At 36.5% G+C, this 25,654-nt stretch overlaps 2 protein-coding genes across 4 annotated transcripts; one reads left to right on the top strand and one right to left on the bottom strand.

Moving 5' to 3' along the window:
* Positions 1–7,448: 7,448 nt before the first annotated feature.
* Positions 7,449–9,500, top strand: LOC100259647 (pentatricopeptide repeat-containing protein At1g34160). The gene has a single exon (XM_002265376.4). It carries the CDS (start codon positions 7,604–7,606, stop codon positions 9,323–9,325), a length of 1,722 nt encoding a protein of 573 aa, XP_002265412.1. The 5' UTR covers positions 7,449–7,603; the 3' UTR covers positions 9,326–9,500.
* Positions 9,501–9,755: 255 nt separating this feature from the next.
* Positions 9,756–25,444, bottom strand: LOC100254529 (very-long-chain aldehyde decarbonylase GL1-9). 3 transcript variants are annotated; one of them, XM_059734627.1, is made up of 4 exons: positions 25,251–25,444; positions 25,020–25,135; positions 24,463–24,803; positions 9,756–10,660 (listed from the first exon to the last, which is right to left on the bottom strand). In XM_059734627.1, the coding sequence occupies exons 3-4, from the start codon at positions 24,691–24,693 to the stop codon at positions 10,118–10,120; spliced, it is 774 nt and encodes a 257-aa protein (XP_059590610.1). In that variant the 5' UTR covers positions 24,694–24,803; positions 25,020–25,135; positions 25,251–25,444; the 3' UTR covers positions 9,756–10,117. The 3 variants fall into 3 exon arrangements, with proteins under 3 accessions (XP_059590610.1, XP_002265496.1, XP_010645806.1); XM_002265460.5 differs by lacking the exon at positions 25,020–25,135 and having other exon boundaries at positions 25,245–25,444; XM_010647504.3 differs by lacking the exon at positions 25,020–25,135.
* Between the last annotated feature and the right edge of the window lie 210 nt (positions 25,445–25,654).

Below are 25,654 nucleotides of genomic sequence, written 5' to 3'. Positions count from 1 at the left end.
TGGATTATAATTGCAACCAAGTATTTTTTTATAAAAAAAATAATAATAATTTCTATAAAAGAGAAACATTATCTAAACTAATTTATAAGTTCTCCAAGAACATTATCTGAATTAATTACATATAATAATAATAGGCTATAAGCGTACGTTATAGAAATGATTATTAATATGCAATATTTTGAATGGAAAAAACACAACAAAAAAGAAAAAAATTGGGAAGAATGGGAAAGTGTATTGTGTATCAAAATCAGACCAACCATAATCAAACAACATTATAATCTATTTAAATATTTTACAAAATGTGGAGAATTCATTGGCGACCATAAAAGTTTCGCAACGTTTTTCACCTTCGGCTTCTCCAAAATAAGTGTTATTCCAGTCTTTGTCAACGCCAAATCTTTCTACACAATAGATATTAAGTTTTCTATATTTAAGAATGTGGTTTCTAACCCACATTGTCAATATGAAAGACTTCGCTCTTGCTTTTCATTTCTCTAACTGGGTTGATTTCCTAACCACATCTAAAAACTATAACCCTTCGTTTTCGTTTGAACTACCACCTCTACACAACAAAATGATTTCATACACATGCATTGCTCCCATATGGTTCATTGTAATTCTTTTCTTAGAAAGAGCAACACCTTATTCTACTTTCTCTAAGCTTAAAAACTCTAACTATTCAAAAAAAAATAATCAATTCCAAAGAGGTTCACAGAAAATAAGACATAAATATTTATTCAAACAAGACAACCAAATCTTCTAAAATCAAAGGTTACCATTCCTTGCCTATATAATGTCTTTGTATTTCCAACATATTTGCAACTTTTTAAGAATAAAGCAACTTGACTTCTAGCTTCAAACCATGGGTTGGCCAGAAAATTTTCTAATGAGATATATCGCATGATTTCTCTTTCCTTTGATGCCTCATGTAATTCACTGCAACTACAAATTTAGATCGGATGATTAATCTTTATTTTTAATATAGCTATATATCTATATACAAATAGAAATAATTCACAGACTTGATGCAAACCTTTTTTTGGCATTAAAAAAGTCCATTGACGATGTTTTTGCAACACGAATCATGATCTTGACCAATATTTTAATTGGAAGGCATTGAAGATTACAACAAATGTGAGGATTCTTCATTTCCAAAAATACAGAGAGATGGCCTGGTGAAATTTCTATAATGGGTCACATTCAACTCCCTTGCCCTACTTGAAGAAAAAAGAAGTGGGGGTAACAATGTCTAACACCCAAGAAGGCAATTTAAAGGCAATTTGGTACATGAATGAGCCCACTATGATCATATGTGTGGCAATTCATGCATCCGCTTAAATTTAAATTTATTTAATAATTAATAATATTTAAAACAACAATAAATATAAAAATTGTTTAATATGGATAAACAAATCATATATAGGTGTATAAAATTTTAATATAATCAATAAAGTTTAATATTCGGCCATAAAATATTATATAAATAAATTAAATTATAACTAAAAAATATTTAATTTGGAATTCAAAAGTCGTTTTTTTGTATTAATCCTTTTTTATCTTATTATATTTTTTATTTTAAAAACATAAATTATTATATATTTTTTTAATAAATGCATGATACATGAACAATTTATTAATTATTTTCTATGAAAAAGTTATATATCATCTTCAAATATTAATTTTTTTAAAAAAAAAATAAAATAACCATTAAAATAATAATATATTATTATTATATGAATTCAATACATATTAAAGAACAATTTTTGTTTAAAATTTGGATTCAAAAAACCAAATTAATTCGGATAATTTTTTGTATTTATTTGATTTTAATTTAAATCTCTATTTTATTGAATTAATTGATAATGAAAAAAAAATTATGATAAGCTATTAAAAGAGAATCATTATCTAGATTAACTTTTAAACATTATATAATTAAGTTTGCAAAAAGAAACATTATCTCAATGAAGTTTTAAAAAAAAAATTAATAATAATAATGATAATTTTTATAAAAGAGAAACATTATCTAGACAAATTTATAAGTTGCCTATAAACATTATTCGAATAATTGAATAAATTAAGAATGAAAAATAAAATTATGATAAGCTTTTAAAAGAGAATCATTATCTAGATCAACTTTTAAACATTATATAATTAAGTTTGTAAAAATAATCATTATCTCAACGAAGTTTTTATATATATATAAAAATAATGATAATTTTTATTAAAAAGAAACATTATCTAAACTAATTTATAATTTGTCTACAAACATTATTTGAATTAATTACATATCATAATGATAGGATACAAGTGTACATAATAAAAATGATAGGGTTATTTTTGGAAAAAAAAAATTGTTTAAACACTTTGTATTACATAGATATCCAAAATGGTGGAACAAACTCAAGACAAAAATAACATGAAGCTAATGTTAATAGCGAGTTGGGACGAGCTTCTTTGGTAAATGCAAAACCTCACTTATCTTTTATTCCGTAAGTAGAACCTCCAAGTGATTTGACTCATCTCAATAATCAAGGTGATTATGGCTTTACACTGCTTATTTCTGATCAAGATAATTACAATGGTTGGACTATTGATTCGGGGACAACTAATCACATGACGTTCAATTCGAATGATTTTATCAAGATTACCCAACCATGACGAAGTAGTGTTGCTAATACTAATAGGGTCACATACCCAGTTATGGGGGCTAAAATTGTTGCTCTCTCACCATCTTTCTCTTTATCTAATACTTTATTAGTTCTATCCTTCTCAAATAAGTTGTTGTCTATAGGCCAAGCCACTAAAGAACTAAATTGTGTTGCTCTAATCTATCCTACTTTTTTTGTTTTTTTTTAGGATATTCTCACAAAGGAAATCAATAGGCGTGGTACTAAGAAAGGGGGGTTATACTATATGGATGACTTTAGTCTTGGTAAAGCAAATAACATCGAATACTCAACTAGTGTCAAGGAAATACAGACTTGGCTATGGCATTAGCATTTGGCACATTCATCATTCGGTTATATAAAGTACTTGTTTCCAAAGTTATTTTCGAACTTACATGATTTAGGTTTTAAATGTGAAACTTGCATTTTAGCTAAAAGTCATCGTGTACCCTTTCCAATAAGCTTGAATAAAAGTGATATTCTCTTTGGATTAATTCATTATGATGTTTAGGGACCTACCCCAGTTACTAATGTTTCTAGAATTTTCTGGTTTGTGACATTTGTTGATGATTGTACTCGAATGACTTGGTTCTATTTGTTAAAACATAAAGATGAGGTGTTGGGTGTGTTTTGATCTTTTCATGCTATGATTGATACTCAATTTTCAGCTAAAGCTCAAATTCTTCATCTGACAATGGTGGACAATATGTGAATAAAGAATTTCAAGTTTACTTCTAGAATCATGTTCTTCATGAAACCTCTTATACTCAAACACCATAACAAAATGGAGTTGTCAAGTGAAAAAATAGACAAATTCTAGAAACTGCTCAAGCATTATTGATTAGAGCACATGTGCCAAGCTAGTACTGGGATAATGTTACGTTCATAGAATTACATCTATTGAGTTGTATGCCCTCAAAGGTGTTGAATTTCAAGACTCAATTACAGGTTCTTTCTAATCATGTTTCTCTACCCTCTATTTTGTTGATTCCTCTTCGAGTTTTTTAATGTGTTACCTTCATTCACATCCATAAAAAAACAACGCACAAAGCTTGACCCTTGCACAATTCGTTGTATTTTTTTAGGGTATGGCGCATATAAAAAGGAATAGCAATGTTACCATCATGCCACCAGGCATACTTATGTTACCATGGACGTTACTTTATGGAGTCTGAAAGCTTTTTCTTTTCACCAATGTCCATACTTCTGTTAAGAGAGAGATATGATATGAACAAAAAAATTGGTGGGATTGTGTTACATCTAAAGAAACTCCAATACAAATCGAAATTGAACAACTTGACAACCCAGTAAGTGATCAAAATGAAGCGGTGGTTAGTGAGGAGAATAGAATCATTATTAAGCAGGAGGCTAGGTAAGTAAAGAGTGACAATGACACCTCACAGGAAGCTAAACCTAGATTGGAAACTGAAATCATAGTAACCACCCACTTTCCAATACCTAATGACCCGTCTCTTGAGAATACTCCTGAGGTAAGCTCTCCTACTATGCCTTCTCCTCTTAATGACTTGGATATCTCTATCAGTCATAACTTACCTTTTAGACATAATTATGGAAAGCCCCTAAATTGATACTCACAAGATTTTGAGGAAAAAAGATCAAAATACCCAATTGCCAACCATGTATCAATTTGGAGATTATCATAACCTCTCAAGGCATTTGAACACAACTTGTCTTTATGCCATGTTCCAAACAGAATATGAGAAGCCTTAACAAATCCAAAGTGGGCATAAGTGATAAAAAAAGAAATGGAGGCGCTATAGAAAAATAAGACCTAGAATCTTGTTCCATTGCCAAAAAGAAAAAAGACAATAGGGTGCAAATGGATCTTATCCATTAAACATAAGGCAGATGGATCTATTGAGAGATATAAGGCAAGACTTATGGCAAAGGATGTGCATAAACATATGGCATAGACTATCAAGAGACTTTTTAACCAGTGGCAAAATTGAATACTATAAGGGTCTTGTTATCTCTTGCCACAAATTTATACTAACCATTGCACCTGTTTGATGTAAAGAATGTCTTTCTTCATGATGATTTTGAGAAGGAGATTTATATGGATATTCCATTAGAATACGCGGCTTCCCAAAACACAGAGGTTGTATATAAGTTGCAACATTCATTATATGGTCTAAAACAATCACCTCGTGCTTGGTTTGGATGATTTTGTTTGGCTATGAGGAAGTATAGTTTCTATCATAGCACCTCAAATCATACTTTATTCTTGAAACGTCAATAAGGAAAAGTAATCGCTTTAATAATCTATGTGGATAATATGATTATCACATGGGATGACAAGGAAGATATCTCTAGACTTCAAAAAAGATTAGCAATCGAGTTTTAAATGAAGAATCTTGGAGGTCTCAAATATTTCTTAGGGATTGAAGTAGCTAGACCAAGAAAATGTATATTTCTTTCTCAAAGGAAATATGTGTTGATTTATTGTCTAAAGTGAGAATGCTTAACTATAAGCCAATTGATACTTCAATTGTCCATAATCACAAGCTTAGAAAGTACCCAAATCAAGTGCCAACTAACAAGGAGGGGTATCAAAAATTAGTGGGCAAGCTAATCTATTGATCTCATACTCATCCGGATATTGCTTATGTCATAAGTATGGTCAATCAGTTTATGCACTCACCTAGTGAAGATCATTTGGATGCAATAGTTTGAATTCTTCATTATTTGAAGTCCGCTCCAAGGAAAGGACTTTTGTTCCCTAAGAATAATCATCTTAATATTGATGGTTATACAGATGTAGACTGGCCAGGGAGTGTTTCTAATAGAAAGTCTACATTGAGCTACTTCACCTTTGTAGGAGGCAATCTTGCCACATGGAGGAGCAAGAAGTAGAAGGTAGTGACATTATCTAGTGCTAAAGTCGAGTTCAGAGGAATGGCCAAAGGACTTCGTGAACTCCTTTGGCTTAAGAGATTGTTGACTAAGATTGGCTTTACTCCCAATTTCAAAATGAACTTATTTTGTGACAATAAGGCAACCATTGACATTTCACCTAATCCAATCCAACATGTCCATACTAAACACATTAAGGTAGATCGAAATTTCATTATATAGAACCTTGTAATTTTTTGCTTTTTTACAAGGGTCAACCATATTCTTAACCTAAAATGGTTCATAACCTAAAATAGCTTACGTGATTGTCTCTCTATGATGATATATACATTTATTCATTCAATAAAATGTATGAAGAAAAATCTTCACTAACTATCAAGTTGCACACCAACATTTGTCTCGAAGCCTATATGTGAGTGTTAGTAGTGCTTGCCCATGTGTGGGTGTTAGTAAGGCTTGCTCACGTACCTTGCTTATGTTTGAAGCCTTGCATTGATGCCCCTAGGTGTGGCCTCACCCAAGCCACCTTGCCTTCCTTGAGTCATATACCCCACCCTTAAAAGTATTAAAACCATGAATTAATTAAATGATATACAAGGTGGGTGGATGTATCCACTAATCATGTCTTTTGTATTCTTGGTGAAGATGTTGAGGCTTCAATTGCTACTTTGGTGGACAATGACTTGACTATGAATTTGCCTTGCTTTGGCAACACCTAGATGGTCACCATGCAAAAGATGTTTTATTTTTTTAAAGGATGCTCTTGTAAGTTTTATATTATTCAATTCATCATTGAGGGTCTTGAGTATCCTAGTTGGTAATGCTAAAGCATAAAACTCATTGGATTAATGAATTTTGAATTCACTACATGTTGTGCTTTTATTTTTAAAAAGTTGAAGAATCACTTGTAATGTTTTTACAATTTCTAACACTTTAAAAATAAAAATTTTCAAATATTAGGAAATTTATGAAGTGTTTCTATTATTTCTAATACTTTAAAAATAAAAGTTTTCAAGTGTTAGAATGATTAGAAGTGCTTCTTAAAATCACACTACCAAACAAACTCTTAATAAGTTATCTTCTTAAGACACTTCTATTAAAATCACTTCAAATAAAAATACTATCAAATGTACTCATAACCGTTTTTATAGTTGTACAAAAAAGAAAGAAATTTTGTAAATGTATACTTCTGACAATAAAAACTAAATAATAAAGATATTTTACGCTATATTTCTTTGTACTCTTTATGATATCCATTCCTAAGAATATCTTTAAAACTAAATAATAATTTTTTGGATTTACTTAGAGTAAAACTGTCATCTACATGAAATCTAGTTTCCACCAGGTAACATAATTTTTTGGATTAAGGTTGTAGTATTTACATGGTACTAATATTTATTTTATCCATTTTGTGCATTGTCACAAAATCCACATATAGACTCTGTTTAAAAAGTGTTTTTGAAATTATTTTATGATGTTTTGAAAAATAAAAAATCTGTTTAGGAATTTGAAATATTTTTGACTTATTTTTTATATTTTTAAATATACTCTAAAAATAATTTTTACATATAATGTTTCATTTTTAATCATTTTTTATATTTTTATAATTATTTTTAAAATAATCATAAAAAAAGAGTGAAAACAATAAAAAAAAACTACAATATGTTCCTTAAAAACATCTTATTATCTATTTTTAAAAATAAAAAGCTTTCTATTTTTTTATTGTGAAATGTATTTTCCATTTTCTTTTTTAAAGAACAGAAAATTGTTTTCGAAAAAAGTCATTAAACATAACCATATCTTCTCTACTCATCTTTGAACCATTAACATATATTATTTTCAGGAGACACTAATTAGCATCGATGTTGTATCCACTAATCAAACTGTCTTAGGTTTCTACTAGGATGTTGAAAGAAATCATGGTCTACGTGACTCAGGTCTGAGCCTCCACCGAAGTTCATTTCTACTAGGAGGCGTGAAAAGGATGATGCCTCACTGAATTTTGAGTTGGTAGTTAGTTGATATGGAGTTACAACGTTACATGTCCACTTGATCATCATCATATGGCATTCATGGATTCCATAATCCAAAAATGCACTACTCTCTCACACATCAAACAAGTCCAAGCCCACCTCCTCACCACCGGCCAATTCAACCTCCGCATCTCCCCCTCCCGCACCAGGCTCCTCGAGCACTGCGCCCTCTCTCCCTCCCCCGCCTACCTCCCCTACGCCGCTCACATCCACCGCCACATCCCTCACCCCTCCACCAACGACTTCAACGCCCTCCTCCGCGGCCTCGCCCGCGGCCCCCACCCCACCCACGCCCTCACCTTCCTCTCCACCATCCTCCACCCCGACGCCCTCACCTTCTCTTTCTCCCTCATCGCCTCCGCCCGCGCCCTCGCCCTCTCCGAAACCTCCCAAATCCACTCCCACCTCCTCCGCCGCGGCTGCCACGCCGACATCCTCCTGGGGACCACATTAATCGACGCCTACGCCAAATGCGGCGATCTTGACAGCGCACAGCGCGTGTTCGATGAAATTCCTTTGCGAGATGTAGCCGCGTGGAACGCTCTCATTGCTGGGCTTGCTCAGGGGAGCAAGTCCAGCGAGGCGTTGGCTTTGTTCAATCGGATGAGAGCTGAGGGTGAGAAGATAAATGAAATCAGCGTTTTGGGCGCCCTCGCGGCTTGCTCGCAGCTCGGTGCTTTGCGGGCTGGCGAGGGGGTTCATGCGTGTGTGAGGAAGATGGATCTCGACATTAATGTGCAGGTCTGCAATGCGGTTATTGATATGTATGCAAAATGCGGGTTTGCCGATAAGGGTTTCCGTGTGTTTAGTACCATGACTTGTGGGAAGAGTGTGGTCACATGGAACACGATGATCATGGCCTTTGCAATGCATGGCGATGGATGCAGAGCTCTCGAGCTTTTTGAAGAAATGGGAAAAACCCAGGTTGAGATGGATAGTGTAACGTATCTGGCAGTGCTATGTGCCTGTAACCATGCAGGCTTGGTGGAAGAGGGGGTGAGGCTGTTTGATGAAATGGTAGGGCGTGGAGTGAATCGAAACGTGAAGCATTATGGGAGTGTGGTTGATTTGTTGGGTCGAGCTGGGAGGCTGGGTGAGGCTTATCGCATTATAAACTCAATGCCTATTGTCCCTGATGTTGTGCTTTGGCAGAGCTTGCTGGGGGCTTGTAAGACTTATGGGAATGTGGAGATGGCAGAAATGGCATCCCGGAAGCTAGTTGAGATGGGATCCAACAGTTGTGGGGATTTCGTGTTGCTGTCAAACGTATACGCAGCACGGGAGAGGTGGGAAGATGTGGGGAGGGTGAGGGAGGCCATGAAGAGTAGGGATGTGAGGAAGGTGCCAGGGTTCAGTTACATTGAGGTTGAGGGTGTGATACACAAGTTCGTGAATGGTGATCAGTCTCACCCTGACTGGCGAGAGATTTATGCAAAGCTAGATGAGATTAGGTTTAGGATTAAGGCATTCGGGTATGTGGCTGAGACCAGTCTTGTGCTGCATGATATAGGGGAGGAGGACAAGGAGAATGCACTGTGCCATCACAGCGAGAAGTTGGCTGTGGCTTTTGGTTTGATCAGTACCAGTGAAGGGACCCCAATTCGAGTGAACAAGAACCTAAGAATATGTGGGGATTGTCATGTCGTGATTAAGCTTATTTCAAAGATTTATGATCAGGAAATTATTGTGAGGGATCGAGCAAGGTTTCACAGATTCAAGGATGGATCTTGTTCTTGCAGGGATTATTGGTGAAACTAACTTATTCTTTTGATGTAACAGAGCCATTACATGGTGACCCGACTAGCAGTTTCCAATCATGTCTGCATTCTTCTTAAAATAAGAAAAACAAGCATAAATATAAGAGATCTACTAAATAATCGGAAGGTATTTTTCTATATATATAAAAGGATATCACATATTCCACCCAGGTCCTTTGACTTTGGATTAGAGTTTCATTCATTTGTACCCTTACATCTTGATCTCGTTTGTCTCATATACTTGTACCCTAATCCAATGATTTAGATTTCACTACACACGTTCAATGGCCAAAATAAGAAGTCCTATAAGTATCAGTTCAATTCCCCAGCATTTTACTAAATGCGAAGGGAGATGGTCAAAATCCATTCGAGTGCCTCAGTGGAACTGCAGGAGCCCATCCAATGCTGAGCTTTGATATGTTGAGTACTGTTAAGTACATTAATTTTAACTAGATGAAAGATCAATACAATCATTTAGTACATCGATCCGAACCAGCTGAAAGATGCGAAGGTTGCATGCCCATAAAACAAGTATACTACACAAATACATAACCCTGGAGACGACAAAGTTAAGGGTTCATGAGTGCTGTAATGGTGAAATTTACCATATCGACCAAATATAAAATGGTCTCAAGCAACCAGAAAAGGAATGAACAACTCCTACAAAATCAAATCTCAAAAGAATAATAGTTCAGCTTCTCAAGAATGGCACAACCCCAACCGAAAAATGTTCCTGCATTGAATTGAGAGCTGGAAACAATACAAGGATGAATGGTCATTGGTGTAACTAGTCCTTTGTTAGTCTTGCCTCAAACCCCCCTTGAGGTCGCCTTACCAGTTTGTAAGGCATGTGAGTCCCAAGAAGTTTGTCCCATATGGGGAAGAAAGGCTGAGAATAGTTATATTTTAGGCCCTGGCGTTGATGATGGATGTCATGATAAGCAGTGTTGTTCTGGAATAAGAGATGGAAGATGTTGCCAGGCAGCCAGAGTCCACAGTGATCATCAACAGTTTTGATCACAGCAAAGCAGAAGAATATCACAGCTGTGCGTGCTGTCATTCCTGAGACAAGGAAAGAGATTGCTCCGCCCACAGTGTCAAGCAGGAGGCCCTCCAACGGATGATTGTAAAGGGCCCCAATTGCATAAGGGACAACCAGCTTGTGATGTTGAGAGTGGACATGGCGATACAAGAATTTGTTCTGGTGCATGTAGCGATGCACAAAGTACTGCCATGTGTCCATGACTAGCATCCCTATAATAATCTGCACAATTTGGACTGCAATGGAGGGCTGAATTACAGTCCCAGATGAACCTGTCTTGGAGGTCAGCTGTAGAAAAAAAGTGGGGAAACAAGGGGTTTATTATTAATTATCAGTTGATAAAACACTTAACATGTAGAACTTTCTATTGGGTAACTTCCATAGTCCTGATATGACCAATATGACACAGAATTCAATGAATTACTAACAGTCTACACCATTCATTTGATTTCCAATTACTCAGCAGACCCACCTCACAAAACATAACAAAAGCCACTCAGATCCAACCAACAAACACCTAACAAACTAAAGTATTCACAGTTGTTAAGGTGTTTGGTCTATGATTAAGGTTAAACAAATCATTTCTGTTAAAAAATTATTTGTATGACCAAGCAAAGCGGAAGAAGCTAACAGCCTGAAATCTCCTCTAAACAAAGGACCTGACCTCTTGAATGCAAATTTTGACCATGAATGCAATATAAATAATCAGAAGTATGCTCTAAAATATCAAACCTCATGAATTATTTTCACACATGTGGTCAAAGCACAGATGGTAGGCATTGCCACTCCCCTAAGGTCCAGCAGTGCATTGTGAACTCAGCAACAATAATTTGAAACCATGTTCATTGAGCAGAGATCATGTGCATCGTGGGCAATTACTCTAGCCTTATTGATCTTATTAACATGCCATACAAATAAGAACCCTTCAATAACATATTAATTTGACCATGACACCCTTACACCTATTGACATGCCATATTTAGATAAAAGCCCCCAATAAAAACATTCCAGATGGGACCTGATGATCAAAGAGGCAGCAAACCCAGGCTTGTTGATCAACAACTTACAATTTAGATTTTCTAAATCAGGCTTGTCAAAATGAAAGATCAATTTAAATGACTTGGTTTCAAGGGGAAACTGCTCTTGCTTTCAAGAATTACATTTCATAACAAAGAAAAAACCATTACTAAACGCTAAGTGTACATTTCAAAGGATTTCCAAGGGATTAACTTTTTGGAGCTTCCTTTGCTCCTCCACGTCTAATTACCAATACTCCAGGACATAGGTTCCACAGGAATCTTAGCAATGGTTTCCTTTGCAAATACAAAAGATAACCAATCTCGATATCCCAGCATTTGCCAGACGATACCGTAAGGCACTCAAACAAGGATATGTTTAAGAAATCAATCAATAGTGGATGCAGCTTCACTGCTGAAATGATTCAATGCATTTCTAATATCTAGGCTGGATTTCTCACCAGTTACATTAAATTTATCATTTCTAACCAAGTCAGTGTCATGAAGAAATAAAGAAAATGGCCTAGTGGGCAACATGCATAATTCTTGAGACAAAATCCCTATGATATCCCTGAAACATCTTACTATAAAAACATATATCCCTGAAACTCTCTCGTAGACTTTTTAGATGCTAAAGATTTGAACAGAGATAAGCATGCAGGGCCATAGCAATCATTACTTTCAAGTGTTACAGATGAAAAGAGGGGTCACATGTAGTTGTCCTGCAAAAACTGACTGGTCCCAATATGTTTTATGTACTTTTGTTACAAGTTCATCACAAATGAGGTCATTGCAGAAAACGGCACCATCAACACCACTGAAAGTGAAATTTTGAAGATTCTATGAAGGCTAAAACTGATTCCATCGTATGAGTTGCAGACCTAAGGGTGATTACTCCAATTCCCTCTCCATAAAATCCATTGTAGATGACTTGGTGCCTTCAAATGCTATGTAAAATTTATAATTGGGGACATCAATTTAGGACAACCAAACATACAAAAAGAGCATTTAAGTACAAATGAATAGAAAGTGTGCCCAATTGAGAGTGACTTTGGTAGAAATGCTTTTGTTGGTAGCTCTTTTATCATAAATGATTCATGGAGAATCTGTTAGTATCTGGAGTCTGGACATAAACCAAAAAACCACTTTGATGGCGCTTTGGTAATGTATGACATTAAAATAATAATAATAATAATAACAATTGGGCTAGTATTCGAAATGGTATGTGTGTGTTGAGACAGGGCGACCCTCTATCCCCCTATCTTTTCCTTTTGGCCATGGAAGCTCTCAGCCAATTGTTGTCCCGTGCAAGAAATGGAAACTTTATTTCCGGTTTCAGAGTGGGAGGAAGAGGAAGTGAGGGGCTGTTCGTGTCCCATCTCTTGTTTGCCGATGACACCTTAATTTTCTGTGACGCCGATGCAGATCAGTTGCAATACCTTAGCTGGACCTTCATGTGGTTTGAGGCGATTTCAGGATTAAAAGTCAATCTGAATAAAATAGAGGCCATCCCAGTGGGGGAAAGCATTCCTATGGAGACTCTTGCGGCGATCTTGGGTTATAAGATAGGGAGCTTACCTACATCCTACTTGGGTCTTCCCCTTGGAGCCCCCTACAAATCCATTAGGGTGTGGGATGCAGTGGAAGAAAGATTCAGGAAAAGGTTATCTCTCTGGAAAAGGCAATACCTCTCCAAAGGCAGCCGTCTTACCCTGCTGAAAAACACCCTCTCAAGCCTCCTAACCTACTTTCTCTCTCTCTTTGTGATCCCCAAGAGAGTGTGCGTAAGGCTTGAAAAGATCCAAAGGGATTTCTTATGGGGCGGTGGAGCCTTAGAGAATAAACCTCACTTGGTGAGTTGGAAGGTTGTTTGTGCTGATAAAAAGAAAGGTGGTTTGGGCATTCGTAGTCTAGCTACTTTTAACAAGGCCCTTCTTGGGAAATGGTTGTGGAGATTCGCTAATGAGAATGAGCCCCTATGGAAGCAAATTATCCTTAGTAAGTATGATCTTCAAGAGGGAGGATGGTGCTCCAAAGATGCAAGAAACCGGTATGGGGTGGGGGTCTGGAAGGCCATCAGAAAAGGTTGAGAGAATTTTCGTTCTCATTCCCGCTTCATCATTGGGGACGGCACCAGAGTGAAGTTTTGGAAGGATTTGTGGTGTGGAAATCAATCTCTGGAAGAAGCTTTCCCCATCTTGTTTAACCTCTCTATCAATAAAGAAGGATGGGTTGCTGAGGCTTGGGAGGAAGACGAAGGAGGAGGTAGCTGGGGGCTTCGTTTTAATAGACACCTTAATGATTGGGAGGTGGGAGAAGTCGAAAGCTTATTAAGCAAGCTTCATCCCTTGACCATTAGAAGAGGTGTGGAGGACTTGTTCCGGTAGAAAGAGAACAAGAATGGAACCTTTTCTGTCAAGTCCTTTTATAGCTCATTTTCAAGGGATACCAAACCCCCCTTCCCGGCTAGAACTATTTGGACGCCTTGGGTTCCAATTAGGGCTAGTTTCTTTGGTTGGGAGGCGGCTTGGAATAGGTTGCTCACCACGGACCGCCTGAAGAGATTTGGTTGGAGCATCCCCAACAGATGATTTTTGTGTAAATATAAGGAGGAAATCACATATCACCTTCTACTATTTTGCGAGAAAGCCAGAATGTTATGGCTTCTAATTTTCTCCCTGTTTGGGGTGCAATGGGTGATGCACTCCTCTGTGAAAAAACACCTCCTAGGGTGGCATGGTTCCTTTGTGGGCAAGAAAAGGAAGAAAGCTTGGAGAGCTGCCCCCCTCTGCTTGATGTGGACCATTTGGAGAGAAAGAAATAGGAGGGCATTCGATGATATGGAGAGGAACGATCAAGACATTAAATCTATTTTTTTGTACACTTTTGTGAATTGGGCTAAGGTGTATATAGAGGAACATACTTTGTCTTTGATAGATTTTGTAGACTGGCTAGCCACCAAGTAAGGGTCATGTTTGTTTTGTCCCTTTGTTTTTTGCTTCTTTGTCTTTGGTATACTCCGTGTATGCCTTTTCTCTAGCCTTTGGCTCTTAATGAAATCTATTTACCTATCAAAAAAAATAATAATAATAATAACAACAACAACAACAACAATAATAAATAAATAAATCAAATAATCAATAAAGTGATTCTTAAAAGGAACATCTTCTAAGTGCTAGTCTAAGAATCACTAGAAGTGATTTTCCAGATTTTAAAAAATGTGATTTCTAAAACTTTATTAAATACCCAATTTTTTTTAGGGAAAGTACTTCCAAACATAAGGAAGTGCTTATAACCTTCCCAGAATCACCTCCCAAACAACTTTTAAATTCAAATTAAATCCTTCCACAAAAAATGGATGGAATTAAGCAAAATGGATCCATATACCAAAGAAAACAATGGCAAATGATCAACAACCAGATAACATATGCATCTTAGCTTGAGATTGCAAAAATCCTTGTTTAGAAACAAATATGAACTTAACTAGTAATCAAATATGAACTCAAATTGTACTATATTTATATATACACACATACATAGAGAGATAGAGAGAGAGAAAGGTAATAAGATTGCTAGAAAACTTTGTTATCATTTATTGGAATATAATCCTTTATCTAGTAACTTAAGGAAATTAAGAAAATCTAGGAAACTTCATTGCAAATGATTTTTATACAAAATTGAAAGGATTAGACAGCACTATAAGCCCAAGGAATTCATAAGACTTCATAACAAATGATTATGCAAGAAATAACAACTTAGAAATTTCTTTTTCCCTATTTATAGGCTCATTGCGAATGATTTTTATACAACAGTAGAAGGGTTTTACAGGAACCATAAATAGGAATAATTAACATGACTTCATAACAACCAATCACTTATAAATTATGACAACAACTTAGACAAATTTTCCTGACTTACAGGTTGTATCTCTTAATTCTTTTTGATAGACAATAAAGTAAAGATGATGCTCAAACTCAAGCATTCCTAAAATCCAAATGAATTAGGTTGGGCAAGATATCCAGCACTGTTTTTCATTTAAAAGGCTTAAGCCTAGGAACCATTCTATTAATAACTTGTACTTGTGGTTAAAGATGTTCATGTTATAACTTTTAGTGTCTGACAATTTCCTCACTGCAATTGTATTTTTCTAAAATGCCCTAATTGGTTTTGCATGATCGTTCATTGAATTATCCGTATTCTTTAATCATTTTCGGGTGTTTATTAAGTTCTAAAAATGGCATCTACTATTCTCTTGAATAAACATTAGTATTTCATAAAATGATAATGAACCAAAGACAGTGTACAACTAAAGAGGCTTTATAATTCCAACAGAAATTCTTTCATCATTCTTTCAAGTTCAGATGATCATCTTTCAGGTTGTCATTGTTGTGAGATGAGGAAAGATTCAAGAGAAGATTTACTTCTTAGAAATGTCAGTATCTCTTGAGAAGGGGAGACTAACTATGTTGAAAAACACTCTATCTAGCCCTCTGACTTATTTCTTATTGGCCCTTGTTATTCCTAGTATGGTGGGAACCAGGTGGGAAAGAACTTAAGAGAAATTTCTTATGGTGTGGAGGTCTTCTCCAAAAAGAGAAATCACCTAGTAAGGTTATGGGGTATTTGATCAGAAAAGGCTTTCATGTGCTTAGGGATTAGGAGCCTTGGCCTTCTCAATAAGGTGGCTATGGAGATTTACTTCCAAGCATAACAACTGCCGGAGAAAATAATAGTAGGGAAGTCTGAGGGAATGGAGGCAGGTTAGTGTTCAAGAGAAGGTAGGAATGCTTATACCTCAAGCCTTTGGCCGACCATCACCCTTAAAGGATTGATTTCCAGGCCTTTACAATATGGCAATCCATAAGAATTCTTAAGTGGCGAACTGTTGGAATGGGAGTTGTTGGAACCCTAGATTTAGAAGGAATTTTTAAAACTGAGAGTTGGCAATGGTGGAATCCTTGTTGCAGATCTTAAATCCTTTCTCTGACTAGTGATTTGGAAGATTGACAGGAAAGAATCATTCTCAATCAGATCATACAATTTGTCTCTTGTCTTTAATGTAATTTTGACTTTTCCTCAAAAGCTGATTTGGAATTCTAGAGAACCTTCCAAGATTGGTTATTTTGAGCAGGAAGCAGCTTGGAGGAAAATTTTGACTTTAGACCAACTAAAGAAGAGAGGATGGAGTTTGCCAATAGTTGCAATACCTAAACATGAACCTGCAGTTGACAGTTGTGCTCAATTTGGTGTACTCTTGCTTGGAGGAATGACATGTACAAAACTATGTTTGAATGCATGTTATGAAATACTTTAAGAAAAAGATTAAGCAAAGATATTTAATTACTTACATGAGTTTGATTTGTTATGAATCAATAAAATCTGTGTCGAGATGATTTTTCTTTGATAGGCAAATAAACAACATTATTGAAAAGTCACCTAACAAAAAGAGGGGAGGGGAGGGGAGGGGGGGGGGGGGGGAACCTATGTACACACAAATATACAAGCAACGCATAAAACAGTAGACAACATGACTCCTTCACAACTGATCACTGCACTATCCACAAAATCTGAAAAGGACAAAAAAACAAGGAAAAGACCATATCTCAACCTAACCACACAGACTCTTGAGAATTACTTTTTTCAACTCTGCACAAGACCAATCCAAACCTTCAAAAGTTTTTCTCTTGACTCTTTACACATGATCTAAAATATAGAAATTGGGATTGGCCTCAAACCCCTGTAATTGGCTCTAACAAAGTACCTTGAACACTAAGAAATACTTTATAACTGAATGATGAAGCACCCAAGACATGCTGAACAAAAGAGAACGCCAGACACAACTTGGAAGTCCATTTCTAATGAATAAATGTGTGGACTGCAAATTCAAGATCTTGGCCAAACTCCACCCTTTTCTTCATTACTTCCAGGTTGTGTCAATCCTCTGACCATTCCTAGCAACTTAAAAAGCATAAGGTGAGCCTTTCTTTTTCTCATTTATTTCCACGACATATCCCATGCTCACACCCATTTTTTGTCATGTGAATAAAAGTTTTCTTTTTTTTCTTTTTCCTAGAAAAATATCAAATCATCTTGGTAAAAGTATATTAGACTCCTTTCCCAAATCCACATACTAAAGCCTCCCAGTAACACAATATCAAAGCATACAGCTGATCCACCTACACTATTCTTGTCAGAAAGGAGAAAAGAACAAGAATCCAAGTTTTACAAACTTTGATCATCCAATTTCCTCTAAATCCTACCTTTTTCTTTTTCGATATATTTGTTATTTCCTAAATCCAATAGGGTTTGATTCTTTTAACAAAATTACAATCTCAAGATATTTTTTTGCTTTTGATGGTCAAAAGTACATTCTCCAAATCATCACATATTTTAGGTAATAAATGGTGCTATTCTTATATACAAAATTTTATTTTGTTGTCTCTTCTATATTTCTTTAGTTTGCAACATTAACTTGCTTGCTATTTGATTTGAGCTTCTAATCTAATTCTAGTGTGGCAAATTGAGATAGAACAACTGTTAAACAATAAATTACAGCCAGTGGGTTTCAATAATTGACACATTACAACTAATTTTCATGCTCCTCTTCAAATTAAAGTGCAAAATAAACAGCTCCTCACTTACATAACAAATCAATATTAATATAAGTCAGTGGTTTTTTATTAAGCATAACCCTTTATTTTAATGAAGTGCATGAATCTAGTAACTTCCTTGATTCTGTTTCTCTACCAACCATTGTGTACCTGGACTCTTCAACTTCACCAAGCATACTCAGGTTACCACAACACAATATCAGTGTTGGTATGAGATCCTGCCTATACGCTTATTTTGCTCTGGACACAGATATTTGATTTTTAATTGATTCCCTTTTCTTTCTTCCAACTTCCTTGGCAAATAATTACATCAAAGAAAGAGAAGAATTAGCAAGAAAGTGAATTTTAAGAAACTATCTAGGGATTAAAATGAAAAAAATATATATAAATAAGAGAGAAAAATAAGGAATTTTTTTATGTTGGATATTTTGGCTTCTGATTGATTTCTAAATGATTTTTTTTTCTTTTCTTTTATTATGTCCTATCCAAGTACTCATACCCATTATTAAGATCTTTTTAAATACAAGTTCCTGTGTTCTAAAATAATGGTTGTTAAAGATCAAACCCCTCGACACAATCCACACTTGTCATCAACACCCAAATCCATGCAATGTAGACCATTAGAAAGTTGAAGCTTTGAGATGAAAAATATCTTATTTTCTCTTTTGTTTGTTTTTTTTTTTTTTTTTTTTTTTGATAGATAAGCAAAAGTTGTATATAAATAAAAGAAGGGACACCAAAAACAGTGCCCTTAGAGTATACAGGAAGTATACAAAAGAAATCAAAAGGCTCAAAACAGAGGAAAAGGGATAGAAACAAAAAAACATCACATACCCTTACTTAGAGCCTAATCAATCAATGAAGCTTACAAGCGTAAAAGGGCTCAAATCTATAGACACCCTAACCCAAGACCAAAGGTTACAAGAAAGGATGATCCATAATTCAAGCCGGCTAAACAGGCAAAATGCGAATAAAATAAAGGAAATACAGCAAAAACAAGACAGTGCAAAACGTAACAAGGAACATTAAGAAACATTAGAAGAATTCATCTTGAGAAGGCAAGAAATCCCAAAAAAAAATCTTTTAATAACAATGCTTGATACTATGCTACCTACTCTACCAATCTTAAGAATCCAAGAATAGAGCAAACCCAAAACCCTCACTAGATCTGTTATTTATATTGTTTTTTAAGGACTCAAAGTATGACTTTTTGAGCTAGGGCAGAGGTTAATCATGTTTTAACCTTTGGAAAGCAGGGCTTTTTCAAGCTTTTACAATAAAAAGGAATGTGATTTATTGCATCATCATCATTTATATCAAATAGCATTTCAAAAAGTTTGGCATTTAGTTTGCCAGTTGATTATGCCGTCTGAGGTGGAGGCAGCAAGCACCTGCTAATCCTCTCACAGGACAAATTTCAACTGGGAATTTTGGAGTGCTGGATTATATTGTCACTCGATTAATAATAACAACCATTCCAACAAAATGCCAGTAGCCATTTCAATATCTACAAAAATTTAAATTTTACAGCATCAAATGGGAAACCTATTACAATCTTAGAAATTAGTTATCGAGATGGCAATAGCAACATACAAATGGATACTCAATGAATTGATCAAAAGATGCAATTAACCAATTAACTGATTTAATACACTCTTTAAAATTAAGATCATGGATCACTGAACTAGTTACCCACAATTATTTTTTATTTTTTATTTTATCTCTTTGTTAAGATATACTCCTAATTCAGGCTAGGCCAAGCAAGATACTAGCAAAACAAGCCTTCATAAAATATGGGAAGCAAGCTAACAAGGCCCCTTGGGTGCTTGGTTGCCCAAAGCTTATTTGTTTGTGATAAACCTAAGTCTAAATAGACAGATATGATTAGATTCAAACCATATGTTTTGCATCCAACATGATTGTCCTACAAGCATCTAAAAATCAGTCAAATTCTCAATTAGTGACCCATCTTATAGTTGAATGCATCACTAACACATTTGAATCTCCTCTTTGAAGAAATTGAACAAGACTTGCGCTTGAAATCCTTTATGAAGAGTAAGGTCACAACTCAAGTGGGTTAGTTAGTTGGAAGCTAACCCAAGCTCAAGCCAACCATAATTTTGGCTAGAGATTTTCAACCCAAGCTCAATTTAGTTGGGTTTGGGTGGGTTTTGGGTTGCTCTAGTTGAATAAATAAATATTTTAAAGTTTCTTGTCAAGTTTATATATTCTACAAAGATTGGTCCATTTTAGGGCTATCCCATCCATGTTCCAACTCTCCATATGTCTTGTTTAAGGCCTTCTGTTTTTGTGCATTTGGAGCCTAGCCCTAAGGTACAAGGTTGCCTTGAGAGCCAACATTATGAAGAACTAAACAATGTGGAAGACATTTACCTCTGCCTAATCAAAAGCCATGGAAACAAAATATTTTGACAACCGTAAAACTTAACAGCCCATACCACACTTGTATTTCAATACAATGGTGAGTGCTTTGGCACTCCTGCAACTAAAGCTACATCCTTTCCTACTACATGCTCCAAAGACATGTTGGGGCAAAAAGGAGTTTAATAATTCCTTTTCCATATACCACCTTCTTAGTTTTAATCCCAAAGAAGTGTGGGGCTGAAGACTTGAGCGATTTCAGACCCATCAGTTTGGTGGGGGGTCTTTACAAGCTGCTTGCTAAGGTCTTAACCAATAGATTGAAAAAGGTGATGGGAAAAGTGGTGTCTTCAACCCAAAATGCCTTTGTTGAAGGTAGGCAAATTCTTGACGCTGCGTTAATAGCTAATGAGGTCATAAACTCCTTGTTGAAAAGAAAGGAAAGTGGGGTCTTGTGTAAATTGGATTTAGAAAAGGCCTATGATCGCATTAATTGGGATTTTCTGCTATCAGTGATGCAAAGAATGGGTTTTGGGGAGAAATGGGTTGGGTGGATTAGATGGTGCATATCCACCGCTTTGTTTTCGGTTCTGGTCAATGGTTCTCCAACCGGTTTTTTCCGGAGCTCCAGGGGGTTAAGGCAAGGAGACCCCCTCTCTCCTTACCTTTTTGTCTTAGGAATGGAGGCCTTAGGTAGTCTCATTAACAGAGAAGTGAGAGGGGGTTTTCTATCAGGCTGCAGGATATGGGGAAGGGAAGGTGTCGGGAACCAAGTTACGCACCTGTTGTTCGCTGATGATACTTTGGTCTTCTATGATGACTCTCAAGAGCAATTGGTTTTTCTAAGTTGGTTATTAATGTGGTTTGAAGCCATTTCCGAACTGCGCATTAATTTGAACAAAAGTGAGATTTTGCCGATGGGTAGAGTGGAGAATGTTGAGTTACTGGCAGCTGAGCTTGGCTGCAAAGTGGGATCTCTCCCTTCCACTTATTTGGGGCTCCCTTTGGGTGCTTCGCATAAGTCGGTGAAGGTTTGGGACAAAGTGGAAGAGCGGATGAGGAAGAAACTTGCCTTGTGGAAGAGGCAATTCATTTCTAAGGGAGGAAGAATCACTCTCATCCGGAGCACTTTGGCGAGCATGCCAACCTATCTTATGTCATTATTGCGCATGCCAAGAGTGGTTAAATTAAGACTTGAGAAAATCCAAAGGGATTTTCTTTGGGGAGGGGGAGCGTTGGAGAAGAGGCCTCATCTTGTTAAGTGGGATGTTGTCTGTACTCACAAAAAGATGGGTGGATTGGGGATTAGAAATCTTTCCATTCTTAATAGAGCCCTCTTGTGCAAATGGAGTTGGCGTTTTGCGGTTCAAAGAGACTCATATTGGAAGCTTATTATTAGCACGAAGTATGGGATTGAAAGAGGAGGGTGGAGCACTCGCGGGGCTAGGGAGGGCCATGGGGTAGGGCCTTGGAAGGAAATCAGCAAAGAAGGTTTGTTACTGCTCAATAATGTATCATTCTCGGTGGGGGATGGTAAAAGGGTGAGGTTTTGGAAAGACTTTTGGTGCAGGAACACCCCCCTTTGTGAGGCCTTTCCCTTCTTGTTTGATTTAGCAGGTTCTAAAGATGCGTGGGTTGCGGACTATTGGGACCCAATGGGGGAAGAGGGAGGGTGGACTCCACTTTTCCTTAGATCTTTCAATGATTGGGAGGTGGAGGAGGTGAAGAGACTCCATTCGTCCATTCAAGGAAAGAGGTTGGATGCTGATGGGGAGGATAGGATGCTGTGGAAAGGGACGAAAAATGATATTTTCACTATAAAATCTCTCTATAAGTCTCTTGCTCATAGCTGTGCAGTCTCATTTCCGGGCAATATTATTTGGAGTCCGTATGTTCCTACAAAGGTGAGTTTTTTTGCTTGGGAAGGTTCTTGGGAGAAGATCCTTACTCAAGATCAGCTCAAGAGGAGGGGCTGGATTTTAGCCAACAGATGTTGCTTGTGTTGCGTTGAAGAGGAAACGATAAATCATATCCTCGTTCATTGTTCTAAGGTGAAGATTTTGTGGGATCTTGTGTTTTCTCTTTTTAGGGTTAATTGGGTTCTGCCGTTTTCGGTGAGAGACACTCTATTAAGTTGGTATGTTTCTTTTAAGGACAAGAAACATAGAAAGGTTTGGCGGGCAATTCCTCTTTGTTTATTTTGGACGCTTTGGAAGAAAAGAAATAGGATAGTCTTTGATAATGAGGCTTTGTCGACTCAAAGATTGAAAAACTCATTTGTTTGTAATCTCTTATCCTGGGCTAATTCTTTTATAGTTGTAGGCCCCTTATCTTTGTTTAACTTTGTGGAATGGTTGGGTTCTTGTTGAGGGCCGGTGAGTGCTTGTGTTTTTGTTGTTTTTTTGGGTGACTCCTGTATACTCCTTGTATGCTCCGGGTTGCCTTTCAAGCACCCTTTTTCTAATATATCTTTGTGTTTTTGCCTATCAAAAAAAAATAATTCCTTTTCCATATCACTTTGTTTAGGAAGATTTGAGGAGAAGTTTTAAAACCCTCATAATTTAGGATTTAAAACATGTGCTATATCCATGGTACCACCACTGCATCACCATGGTATCACCCCTATTGCTATTGCCGCCATTACCATGTCTCACTACTACTATAACAACCCACGGCTGCCATGACCACAACACCATGACACCACCATTGCCATGATTACACCACCACATCACTGCCACTGTCACTGCCACCACCATTGATGCCACAGCCACGTGACCAACATATTGTGTCACCCTGCCACTGCTGCCATTGTAGAGCCTGTAATAATCATTGTCACTCGCACCACTACCACCACTGCTGTTGCCACAATCAGCACCAACATCACCACCCCCTTTCACCCCCATAAATTATTGACAAACCAGAAATTATTTTCTTATTTTTTCTCACTGTGTGTCATATATTAATAAAATGAGCTCAGCCATGAGACATATATATGTAAGAGAAAAAAAGGCAAGTCCATATCCATACAGGATTACCAAATGCCTAAATCTGAACAGTGCAAGGTTAGGCAATGCATCAAATAACAATCAGTGTCCTCTTGGTAATCAAGCAAAACCAGTCTTGAAGTTGACATTGAATTCTTGCAATCCGCAATTTCCGGAAACATGATACCAAAAAGATCAAATCTGGCATTGTGTAGTAAAAAACCTTGGTAATTATATATGCCATCAATGGTTGATAAGCCACGACGATCCGGGAGGGGCCATAAGCCGAATCCCAAATATTTGGGTTAAGCCTGTACGTGAAAGATCATTGCATGCAGTAAAATGCAACGTAGCAGACAATAGATGGAACCATTTAAGCACGTGGAAAATGGAGAGCAGGACTGGATCTTCAATTGCGAATGGGTCTTCAGTAGTTGCGTAATGGGTCTTCAATGGTTGCGTTATTTACGTCACTTTTATTTCATGCAGTTGTGTTCTGTTTTACATGTATTTGCACGAGTTGTTTTAAGTGTGTTTGCGTCCAGTTGCTGGTTTCTCGTTTCCTTTTATTTCAGTTTATTTGTACGTGGCTTTGCTTATTTAAGCAGCCGAAGTTTATCAATTGAGGGAGAAAAAAATCATTTGTTACCAAAAGCTTGTGGTACTTTCTTACCCAAAGATAAAACAGTTCACTTATCATTTGAATATTTACTGGGACCTATCAATGGTAGACAACCAGAGTAATATTTTTAAGTTTTCACGCATCACTAGTCCTCCGGAAAACCATTTCATGATTCAAATGTCTTTCCAAATCATTTTATGTAGGGCATTGGGACGCCATATACACTTGCACTCACACCATATCTCTCTCCCCACCACCACCCATTTTCCTAACAAAATACATTTCTGGGAGGATTTTTTCTTTCCCATTTCTGCCTCATGTGGGATTCATCTCATATTTCTCTTTGTTAGTCATTTTTCTTACTCCTATGCTTCAGCCTAATTCAAATTTATACTATGATATTTCAACTAAAAAGGAACCACATTTTAAAGTAATGGAATTAACACAAATTACTAGAATGAGGTCAAGGACTAACCACAAAGAGCAAATGAGCTACGGTGGCTTGAACTAGCTGTTGAAGCAAAACACCTTTAACCACCGAAGCAAGGGGCACCGAGTTCTTCTCATCTTCCTCTTTTCTTGTATGCAACCGGTAATTGTCCAAAGGCGGTAACAGCTGATAAAATCCCGCATACAACCAATACACTATAATCGGGGCAAAAGTGCCCATAGCCTCATCACTCACATAACCTTCCCAGAAAACCATGGTTGATTGAGCCAAGGAGAAGAACCCACAAATTCAACTTCAAAACAACTCAAGCTTCAAAACCCGAACCCACATTACAGTTTGTGATCTAAATATGCCTTCCTTTTGCCCTGAAAATGTGGAAGAAAAAGAAGAAGAAGAAGAAGAAGAGGACGAAAGAAACCTCAGAATTCGGGAAAGGACAAAAAAAAAAATGAATGGAAAAAATAAAATTTTTTGAATCTTGTGGTTTAGCTGTTTGCATTACCAAAAAAAAAAAAAATCAAACCATACAACTTCAGTTACTTGCAGAGAAAAAGTGAGGAGAAGGAGAGAAAATTTAAAACCTCATACAATAGAAAACAACGAGCTTCCTTCAAGTAAGTCAGATAGTTGATGAAACATCCAAGATTCAAAATTCAAAATCTCTTTTTTTTCCCTTCCTTTCATTTTCCGACATGTCCTTAGCAACCAAACAGGATAATACACAATTGGAAAGAAAAAAAATGAAACCACGAAATCGACAGATGAAAGCTAAAGATTGAAAGCTGAAACTAAATAACATCACTCACAGATACCGTGATTGATTAGTGAACAGAATGCGGACCGATGTCATTCAGATCTGGGCCTTGCTTGGGCCAAATAACAGCAATTACAGGTAAGGATTCGAGATTTCGAGAAATAAAATCATTCGAATTTTGAGATTGGATCTTGTTTGGAGGCGAGGAAAATAATACCTTGTTATTTCGTTCTCTTTTTCTTTTTTTTAATTTAATTTAATTTTCCCTTTTCCCTTCCCGTGAAATTTCAAAAGAATAATCAGGTGTTTCGTGGACCACGACATGATTTTTCTCGTCAAGTCATGTACTTACACGTGTATAACAGTGCTGGTGGAACCCACTTGATGTGTGTCTCGGTGAAGCAATGGCAATGACTATGTGGGCCCAATATCTGGAAGGGAAATCGTGTTCACAGATCACTC

The sequence above is a fragment of the Vitis vinifera genome, chromosome 18 (genome assembly GCF_030704535.1).
Source record: "Vitis vinifera cultivar Pinot Noir 40024 chromosome 18, ASM3070453v1".
Classification (NCBI taxonomy): domain Eukaryota; kingdom Viridiplantae; phylum Streptophyta; class Magnoliopsida; order Vitales; family Vitaceae; genus Vitis; species Vitis vinifera.
Note: the sequence above shows the minus strand (reverse complement) of the source record. Positions and strands in the feature narration are given on the sequence as shown.